General features: G+C 34.2%; 1 protein-coding gene across 1 annotated transcript in view; it reads right to left on the bottom strand.

The window, feature by feature from the left end:
- Positions 1-3,819: 3,819 nt before the first annotated feature.
- The window catches only part of LOC108540241 (sodium channel protein type 9 subunit alpha), a gene marked incomplete at its 5' end in the record, with an annotated part of 55,492 nt that continues 48,058 nt past the window's right edge, over positions 3,820-11,253 (bottom strand). Inside the window, one exon of the mRNA XM_017889181.1 lies at positions 3,820-8,473. Within this exon, the coding sequence (XP_017744670.1) occupies positions 7,281-8,473 (1,193 nt within the window). The remainder of the gene's footprint in view (positions 8,474-11,253) is intronic.

Below are 11,253 nucleotides of genomic sequence, written 5' to 3'. Positions count from 1 at the left end.
ATATATATATATATATATATATATATATATATATTCCATCATGAGATTAGTATTCCTATGGAAAAAAGAAGAGAGACCAGAGCTCACTGCCTCCTCCATGTGAAGACAGAGTGAGAATGCTGCCCTCTGCTAGACAGGAAATGAGCCCTCAGTGGGGAACGAAATTGGCTGGCACCTTGATCTTGGACTCCTCAGCCTCGGGAACTGTTAGAAATAAATTTTTGTTGTTCTAGCCACCCAGTCTGTGGTATATTATTATGGCAGCCCCAGCTGTCTAAGACCAACACAAAAATGATAATACTCTGGCTCCTACTATTGCTCTAAGTAATAATCTAGTATTGTCTCTGACTCCTGAGTCTCATATCTTCTGCAAGCATGTGACATGCTAAAGTGAATTATGTTACTCTAAGAGTGAAATATATAATGCACCCTTCCTTAAATGTATTGACATAGAAACTTTTCTATGTTCTAAATGAAACCTTTTAGAAGACATTTGCTGTAGATTCAGTCTTGGCCTACATTTTAAAGGCATGAGTGGAACAAGTATACTTCAGATTCTTTTTGACTTTGAGAAAATTACTTAAGATTGCCCATTTTCTTTGGCTTCTGGGTAAAAATTTGACAAGGTGCTTTGTCAAGAATAAGCTGCACTGAATGGTCAACACTAATAGGATAGTCAACAGGGAAGAAAATCTCCTCCTTTAAATTTTTGATAAGATAACAATTAGCCTTTGTTTTCTACATCAGTCTTTTGCGGGCAAGATCAGTGTGCCAAACTGTCTCATCAGTGTCCTTCTCTTTTTACCCTCACAGTCTGTATGAGCCATTGTGGTTTGATAAAATATCCTTTCTAGCCGCATTTGCTCATCTGTATTTATATATTAGCATGGTACATTGGAAAACAGGAGCATGCATTTGTGTTTGATCCTTTGTAACAAATGATCACAAATTTAGCAGCTTAAAATAATACACATGTATTATCTCACAATTTTTATGAGGCAGGAGCCTGGGTATAGTTATCTGTGTTGTGTATAAAGACACATGTAACCCCATCCATTTATTTTTTCTGTTCTGTTAGAAGGAATTAGTGTATCACAGCTGGTTTATATCCTTTTCTTATATGAGCAAGATATCGTTCTTTCTCATATAAAAATGGGCAGTTCTCAAGAGTAGCCTAAGAGCAGGAGAAAGCACATTTTAACATATTGTCAATGTACAGAGTAGAAGACACAAGATATTTAAAGAGAGTAAATCCAGAGACTCTTCAGATGAAGGGCCAGCCATAAGTAAAATAATGCATTTCTTTAAAGCAGCACATGGAAACCCGGATTATGCTTTCACATATTTAGAAATAATAATTTAATGGGAAAGCCTTCTTAATATTCACTGGATGTAATTTTCCCATAAATTCTAAATTTTGTATATCACTAAAAATAGAAATGAATCATGATGGTATATTAGAGAAGAATTATATTTTATAAAAGGATATGACTAGGCCCGGGCGTGGTGGCTCAAGCTGCTAATCCCAGGCACTTGCGAGGCCCGAGACGGGCGGATCACGCAGCGGTCAGAAGATCGAACCATCCTGGCTAACACGCGTTGAACCCCGTCTCTAACTAAACAAATACAAAAAACTAGCCGGGCGGCCGGGTGGCAGGCGCCTGTAGTCTCAGGCTACTGGGAGGCTGAGGCAGCGGAGAACGCCTGCCGTAAACCCAGGAGCGCGGAGCCTTGCAGGTTGAGTGCAGTCTGCGGCCACTGCCACTCCAGCCTGGGCGGCGAGACTCCGTCTCAAAAAAAAAAAAAAAAAAAAAAAAAAAAGGATATGCACTAAACTAACTTGACGACATTTTGTCTTGTAGAAATAAAATAAAACTAGGTCATGCCAGCAAATATTACAACTTAAACAGGAATAACTTTTGCTCAATTCTACTAGATTTTCAAAAATTTTAACAAGCTCTGAACCTTTTCTGTATACTTATTGTGCATTGCTTTTATCTACTGTTTCTATTGTTTCTAAGGATATATTTTAAAAGATTCAAGCTAAAGCACAATGATGCAGTTATTACCAATGTCTCATAAATCTCTTCAAATTACCTTTTTCTCAGACAGATCAATTATTAATGTAGATATGGCTCTCAGAGTAATAGGGATTCAAGCTAAGTGTCGCATGTTTGCTCTATTGCTTGTTTATAACTATCAATTATTCATGTTTCATTTCCTGTGTGCATCAAATACTATTGCAGCAAAACCCCTCTGCTCTTGCTAGTATGTAATTTCTCCCTCCCTTGAGAGAGATTACCATGTACCCTGCAGCTCATTTTGCTTGGGTTATGGCGTAGCATTATCTACAATGTGAAAGAATTTAGCTTTGTTGTTGTAAAAAATTTATGTGTATGACCATCACTTATGTTGAAATGGATTACAGTATTATTCAGTGATTATAATTCTATTTTGCAGAGTGGCTATTACAACTATCAGTACAGAAGTCCCAAGGGATATTTTACACCTTTTACATGCTATTATGATAACATACAAAGCTGAAATAACGGCCTAGCATAGCAATTATTTTTAGAATATCTTACCTAATGACCATCAACAGGACTTGATGCTTACAGCTAAAGTAGAGGGTTGTATTAATTACTCAGCTAAAAATGGGAAGAACCACCTCCACTTTTTGGAAACAAGCTAGACCTTTATAAATGTGTACATTTCCTGATTTTAATAGGTTGTTTGAATTCAAAAATCTCAAAAGTAGCTAAATTTTGAAATATTTTGTGTATATGCCACTTCACTAAATATTTACTACCTACCAATGGGTGCATGAAACTCTTTTGGGCACTATAGTTATACTTACTCATATAAAATAGAAAAAATATTGTCATTATTTAACATTCATGGAGACTGTATTGGTCCTGTATGATACAGAGGTAGCCTGGGTTCTTACATTTTTAGTAGCAAATTGATTGCCATATTAACTACTCTACTACTAATATAAATTCTTAATGTGTTTTCAGTCATTGTTCTAATTTCTTCATGAAGCTTGTCTCATTCTGTCATTACAACCATGTAATGAAGTAATACTCTTCTCCTCATTTTATAGATAAGAAAGTTGAGGTCCATATAGGTTAAAGAATATATTTAGCAAACTCACAGGGTCATGACTTAACTGGGATACAAATATAGTTCTAGTCCTAGAACCCATGCTCTTAGCCATTATGTATGCTATATCACCTCTTAAGAGCTGGTACACCTTTCCCATCTGTAAAATGAGAAAAAGAGTAATACTCCATGATGTGGTTGTAAGGGTAGAATGAGACAAAGCTACACAAAGAAATTAGAACAATGACTGACAATACAGAATCAAGAATTTATATTAGTAGTAATAGTAGTTAGTATATGGCAACCAATTTGCTACTAAAAATGTAAGAACACAGGCTACCTCTGTGTCATACAGGAACAATGCAGTCCCCATGAACCAAAGCTCTTAGCCATTATGTATGCTATACCACCTCTTAATGCTATTACGCAAAAATGTATACATCACTGCATGGCTAGATGTTTGCATATTTTTGCTTCCTGTCTCAATTTTCTCCCTTCCACAAACCTTGATGTAGATTTCAAGAAATTGCTTTGGAATTCTAGATTCTTTATCCTTGTCTTTGTTTCCTGGGAACACTTCTTATGGAGTATGTTTAAAGCTGTCCTTCTTTCAATGAAAAGGAAAAAGCTGTCAGTTGCTGCAACTTATTTAGATATGCACTGACTTTACCCACCTATGGTTATTCTCACTGAAACAGAAAATACGTGTAAACATAATTTTATTTTGTATAACTTTTATTCTTAGATTATATTACAATGTATCAGTCTCAAGTATAACTACAATATAATTTATGACAAACTCAAACATTTTGAGCATTCATAGATCTACGAAATTTGTAAAGAATCCTATGTAAACAGCTTTATTATGTTCATGGCTATTTATTTATTTTTATGAAGCAATTCTTGATTGTTTTCCTCAGGAAGATAATAACATAATAAACCACAGATATTTTTTAAAAACTGGTGGCCTTTATACATAGGTCCTAAACCCAGGCCAATTCCCTGGCCATGCTAATTTAGTTGGCGCTTCTCTCAGTACTTCTATTAACATTTCTCTGAAATAGCTATTTAGAACTGCTTTATTTATGTATGCATTTTATTTTCACTCTTTTTAATAAAGCTATCAAAATTCTATAAAATCATGCTAAATATTTGATGTTCAACAATCAGCATTTAAAAACAGCTCACAAGTCACCCAAATCTTTTGCAAACTAGGTAACTATCAAAATGCTAAAATTAGATTCTCTAATTTTCATTCAAAAGATTTGTGTTCAAACCTGTTTGGGGCATGGTGGCTTATGCCTATAATCCCAGCATGTTGGCAGGTCATGGCGGTAGGACCACTTGAAGCCAGGAGTTTGAGACTAGCCTGGGGCAACATAGCAAGACCCCTTATCTACAAAAATTTAAATATTAGCTGGGCATGGTGGCATGTACCTGTAGTCCTAGCTACTTGGGAGGCTGAGGCAGGAGGGTTGCTTGAGCCCAGAGTTGAGACTGCAGAGAGCTATGATTGTGCCACTGCACTCTAGCCTGGGTGACAGAGCGAGACCTGGTCAGTTAAAAAAAATTTTTAGAAAACCTGTTTGCTTCATTTTATTCTAAATTAAATTCTTCAGTGTAACTGCCATTCTGTATTGTTGGGTGTAATAAGTTCAGTGATTATAAAATTTAAATATTAATATGACAGTGCCTTCTGAAGGGTGATACAATCAGTACAAACAGTAATCCACACGGAAAGAGAAGTCTAATTTTACTTCAACTTATACTTAATAGGCTCTTTCTTCCAAATATTGTTTTAATTGATAAAAGTCACAAGTAGATATTTCTGAAACAAACATAAATATATATAAAACTTAACCATGTTATTTTTTAGAAAATCATAGTTCATGAAATAGGAAAAGAACAACTTTATATATATTTTGAAATGCTAAGAAGAAATTGTGTTAACGAACCAGTTGCCCATATTTTTTATTTTACATAAAACAAGGCAATGTAAAACATTAATAGAAAATTACACACAAACCTGTCAAACATCTTTTCATACTATATTATGTAAGTATTCATAATGCAGTTAATTTGTGAGTTTGAAATAATGATAGATTGAATTCAAATTTAAGGTGATGTTAAATCCTTAATTGAATGTATTAAAAAATTTGATGAATGTAATATATTTTGTGTAGGTCCCTACTTAAATTATCAAAACCTATTTCCAACAGGCTTGGCAGGTATGGGATGCAATGATCTATATAGTCTCGGAAAACACTGCATGCTGTCTTTCATATTAAATTAAAAAGTGGTTCAAATAACCTAAGATGAACGAACCTAAGATGGTATAAAGAATCTTTAGCCCTAGGTATAGTTTTATACATACATTAGAACAAATGTCTCAAAGTCATAACGGATGTTGTACAATATATCACAATTTAAAAACATTCTAGACTTCCTGTCTCATTCTTTAACCGTAACTGTTTGTTTCTATAAGTACATTTAAATCCTCTTTCTTTTACATTTTCAGAACAACAAAATATGTGCTTTAAACATTTATTACATAAATGTAATTTATTATTTTTTAAATATGAAAAGCAAATTAGTGAAAGATGTTTTATATATTCACTTCAAAACCTCCCACAAAAATCTTCTAAATAAAACTATGTTCTATCTGTGTAGCTCAACTTTTGCCTGTGCATGAATAACTTTATAGAAGAAAGATCTCATATTCCTGAAATAAACTCATGAAAAAAAGCATTATGGTTATTTTTTTTCAAAGTACTATTAATAGGTGTTTTCAAAAAACTAGATGTATACAGCTAATGCAAAATGAATATGTGCTTGATAAATTAGAAGCCCATGGTACTGTGTTGATTGAGGCAAAATATATTTCATATAATAGAATTTTAAGGAGAAGGTGACATCTTCCTCACTGTATACATTGAAGTATATAGATCCAAAAGATTACTTCCATAATTTAGGAAAGTAAGTTGGTGGCAAGAGAGCAAGTTGGCAAGAATCCCTATTTCAATGCTTTTTTATTCATACTAAACACATATCTGTGTTGAAAGTCTGTCATATTATATGACTTGAAAGCTTGCCAAACACAGGATTGTATACAAGTGATGCAATACTGTGCCAAGGTTATTATCTGCTCAAACATATACCATGGTCAAACAACTAACTGCATATCAGGAAGGATTTCATCAACTTTGCTTACAGCTAAAGGATGACTAAACAATACTGCATGAGAAAGCAGGAAAATTTGACAAAAGTTTAAGAGACTATTATCAGTATTTTGGGCAGCACAGTCCAATGTTAGGCTATATAAGTAATAGCAAATAGAACTTCCGTCAATTACTTTTTTCCTCAGTTATCTTTATTTTTTGAGGAGTGTAATATGTACTTAGAATAATTTTTCAAGTTCTGTGGTTATTCTAAGAACAAAGAGGGATATGAAAGAAGAAACGCTATGAAACACAATACTCTAAAGGTAAGTATTATCCTTGTTGGCATGTGAGTCAAGATGAATGAAAAGCATTTGTAGAAACGAATAGCCTACATATATTTTTAATCCCATGGTATTTTATAGGCACATATAAATTGGTTCTAATGCAATGTAGAATAAATTTAAGCACCTCAATATATAGAATAACCTCTGTACATTGCTAAAAAGTCAAGCTCCCTAATAATGCATTTTAACTAAACATTCATTACTAATGTTCATTACTTCTATCAAGCATCTCATTGCAAAGCCAAGGCAAAATACTTTTGTTGATTTTCAAATAATAGATAAATAATAGATTTTTCTGTGTGTGTGTGTGTGTGTGTTGTTTATTTACATGAGAAACATGAATAATTACAATCCTGTGAAAAGATGACAAGGCAGATGTAAAAGTTTTCTATGTGGTCTTCTGATTTATTAAAAACCAAAAAACTGAATTACCTTTGTTTACTATAATCAATAATTCCTACAGAGTTCTCTTACGATTCTTACAGAATCATCAGTGCAAAAATAACCATCTGCTAACGCTGCCCACCTTTCTTAGGAAATCAGGGTTAGTGACTGCACTGCCTTTGAGAGTATTTTGATAAAAAGGATTTTGGCATAGACCTCCTCAAAAGAGTTTTATTAACACAAATAAATCACTTTCACAGGCTGTAAACAATATATCAAAAATGAAGTTCTATTTTTTGCTTTCCTTGCTGTCTTTCCCTTTGTCTTCCTTTTCTGTTCTGTCTTGTTCATATTTCTCTTTGTCTGGCTTTGTTACACTATCATATGAAGGTGGAGAGGTGGTGGATGAAGTGGCATCTGTTTTTTCTGGACTTGAGTTCTCATTAGCGTTATCAAAAACCATATCTTTTTTATTGAGTAAATCATCATCTCTGTCTCCATCTTTTATGTATATACTTGATATATTTTTGACATTTTGCCTTAAGCGGTAACGTCTATAAGCACGTTGAATGACAGTAGCAGACACATCCTCTTGTTTCCGTTTCAGTGTGGTTGTGATGGGTTCATAGGAAACTTTGGAAGGATTTGCAGACATGAACCTTTCTTCCATCTGTGAACGAAGAGAATCCATCTCCCCACTCTCACCCAAAACACGCTTTGTAAAAGCAAATAAGATGTCAAGACAATGGATCCGGTCACCACTGACCATGGGCAGATCCATGGCAATGAGCTGGACTTTGTTGGGTTTTGCTATGAGAAGAGGAGGATCCAGGGCAGCTGCAAAATCAGAGAGCTTGCTATATTCTATAAACTGAGTTGCATCTGGATCAAACTTCTCCCAAACTTCATAGAACATCTCAAAGTCATCCTCACTCAGAGGTTCAGTACTTTCTTCAGTGGCAACACTAAAATTCTCCAGTATGACTGCAATGTACATGTTCACCACAACCAGGAAGGAAATGATGATATAACTGACAAAGTAGAATATTCCAACAGATGGGTTACCACAGTCTCCTTCAACTGAACTTCCAGGATGAACTTTTTTTGGATCACAGTCAGGTGGCTTACTGTTAAGAATAGGCGCTAGCAATCCATCCCAGCCAGCAGAGGTTGTAATTTGGAACAGGCAAATCATACTGTTGCCAAAGGTCTCAAAATTGAACATGTCATTAATTCCATCTTCCTTTTTAACATAGGCAAAGTTGGACATCCCAAAGATGGCGTAGATGAACATGACCAGGAAAAGCAAGAGGCCGATGTTAAACAATGCAGGAAGGGACATCATCAAAGCAAAGAGCAGCGTGCGGATCCCCTTTGCTCCTTTGACTAGACGTAAGATTCGGCCAATCCTGGCAAGACGGATCACTCGGAACAGGGTAGGGGACACAAAATATGTTTCAATCAAATCAGCTAGAAACATACCTATGTGTGGAGGAAAATAATAGAAATAAAATATCTAAATATCTATGCTACATAAAATGATGACTCTAAACAGTTTTATCTGTCAACTCGTTTCTTATGAATTCAAGACAGTTATATTTTATACTGAATGCAATTACTTAAAAAAAGATTAAGCAATTCCAAAGAAAAATGACTGACATTACCATTCTGACATTTTCTCCTTTTTACTAAGTTCATAGGCCATTTTCTTCCTCCATAATAGTGTTTTAAATTTTAAGAATAATACCTACTCACATAGAAAATTCAACCAATACCATTAAATGCTAAAAGAAAATATAAATCGGCCGGGCGCGGTGGCTCAAGTCTGTAATCCCAGCACTTTGGGAGGCCGAGACGGGTGGATCACAAGGTCAGGAGATCAAGACCATCCTGGCTAAAACGGTGAAACCCCGTCTCTACTAAAAAATACAAAAAACTGGCCGGGCAAGGTGGCTGGCGCCTGTAGTCCCAGCTACTCCGGAGGCTGAGGCAGGAGAATGGCGTAAACCTGGGAGATGGAGCTTGCAGTGAGCTGAGATCTGGCCACTGCACTCCAGCCTGGGTGACAGAGCGAGACTCCGTCTCAAAAAAAAAAAAAAGAAAATATAAATCACCTGAAATGTCAACAACAATAACTATTATCAATATTTTTTTGAGTATCACTTCAGACATTTTTCTGTGCAAGCACATGTACACACACAAACAAATGTATTCATGTTATATAAGCTTTTTTTGTAGCCTATTTTTTATTTATTTTTCAAGACAGGGTCTCGCTCTGTCACCAAAGTTGGAGTGCAGTGGTGTGATTTTGGCTCACTGCAATCTCCCCATCCCGAGATCAAGTGATTCTCCAGCCTCAGCCTCCAGAGTAGCTGGGACTGTAGGTATGCGCCACTGCACCTGGTTAATTTTTATATTTTTGGTAGGGACGGGTTTCACCATATTGGCCAGGCTGGTCTCAAACTTCTGACTTCAAGTGATTTCACCCACCTCGGCCTCCCAATGTGCTGGGATTATAGGCATGAGCCATGGTGCCCAGCCTGTAACCTATTTGAATTACTTTATGTGTCATGGAGATAGTTTCATAAAAATGACAACAAAATAACTTACTATAGTGGTATAATGTTCTCTTAAAATAACCACAGATTGAAGACTAGCACTTACACTGTTTCCATTTGTGTTACTGAAATGAATATCTAAATAGGTATGTTCTCCTAATTGCATGAGTACTTTTTAATAATATATTAATAGAACTTGTTTCAACAGCATACATATATAGTTTATGTACACACACTTACTATGTATACACGCATACCATATATATACACATGCTATATATATACATAATATATACTATATAGTATGTGTGTGTATATATAAATACACTGTATATAGCTGAACCTATCTCCAGAAAGCCTGTACTAATTAACATTTCTAATGGCAGTATATGAAAGTGCTTGTACCTTACACGTTCACCAGTATTGAGTACTACCATTCTTCTTTATAGTTTTTACCAAAAAGTGGTCATGACATTTGAAAACATCTGCTGTTGTAATTTATTTGCATTTTTTTGTGAAAATAATCCACAATTTGTCTTGTATTTTGTCGTTTTGTATCCTTATTGGTTGTTTTAACTTCTGTTTTGGCTTAGTTGGTATTTGCCCATGTGTCTATTGGGATTTTTACTATATTCTTATTAATTTATAAGAACAATTTTCTATTTAAAGTATTGATCCTTTCTCAGCCTTAACTGTTACATAAACATTTCCCCTATTTTTTGTCTTTCAATCTTTTATTTATGATTATTTTTTCCTCAAAGAATATTTTGGTTTTTTGTGCAGTCATTTCTTCTTCATTTTTTTTTAGCTTTACAAATTTGTGTTATGAATAGAAAGGATTATAAGAGTATATGGTTATATGTCTATTTCCATGTATTTCCTACTAGAATCTCTTTTTTTAACTTTAGACTTTGATTCATGTGATCTGTTCACTCAGTAAATTGGTAATTATACATTAAAGTTTAATTTGGACTCTCTCTTCAAACTCACTGAGCTTTTGTATTTGAACAGTTTTACTTAACATCAATATTATAAGTCTTAATATTTTGCAGAATAAGCCACCTCTTATCACCCTAATTTTCTTCCGATGAACTTATAATCATTTAGACTTACATTGTTACTGTCAATTTATTACCCCACTGCATAAAAGACTCATTGATATTTTCCTTGAACTTATAGATTAATAAATTAAAAGTCTTAATTACAATGAGAGAAGCTTATCTAAGTACATGATAATCCTTTCAATTATTTCAGCTTTCTTTTATATCCTAAAGTTTTCTTCAGAAGTCTCATATGATAAAGTTATTGTTAGATAATTTACTTTATTTTATTGCAATTGTGAATCAGATTTTCTATGTTTTCATGTATAAGATTATTAGTGTTGGCACATGTAATTTAAAATTTGTACCTTTTCAACTCTAATTGAATTTATTTTTAGTTGATTCTCTTTCATTATATGAAGAAGGTCATTCATTATATGAAGAAGTTCTTTCATTATATGAAGAAGGTCATTATATTAAGATAAGGATCATTTGCTCCATTGTTTGGATGTATGTACCTCTTTGTTTTCTTATCTAATTGCATTGGCCAACACTATTAAAAACAGGGATGATACAGGGACACCTTTTTTTCCCTGACTTAATGGGAATGCTTTCAGAATTATTATTGTTAGTGTGAAATTCTCATCTAAATTTTAATTGATTT

This window comes from Rhinopithecus bieti, unplaced genomic scaffold (assembly GCF_001698545.2).
Source record: "Rhinopithecus bieti isolate Rb0 unplaced genomic scaffold, ASM169854v2 scaffold_18745, whole genome shotgun sequence".
Lineage (NCBI taxonomy): Eukaryota > Metazoa > Chordata > Mammalia > Primates > Cercopithecidae > Rhinopithecus > Rhinopithecus bieti.
This window is presented reverse-complemented; position numbering and strand designations above follow the sequence as displayed.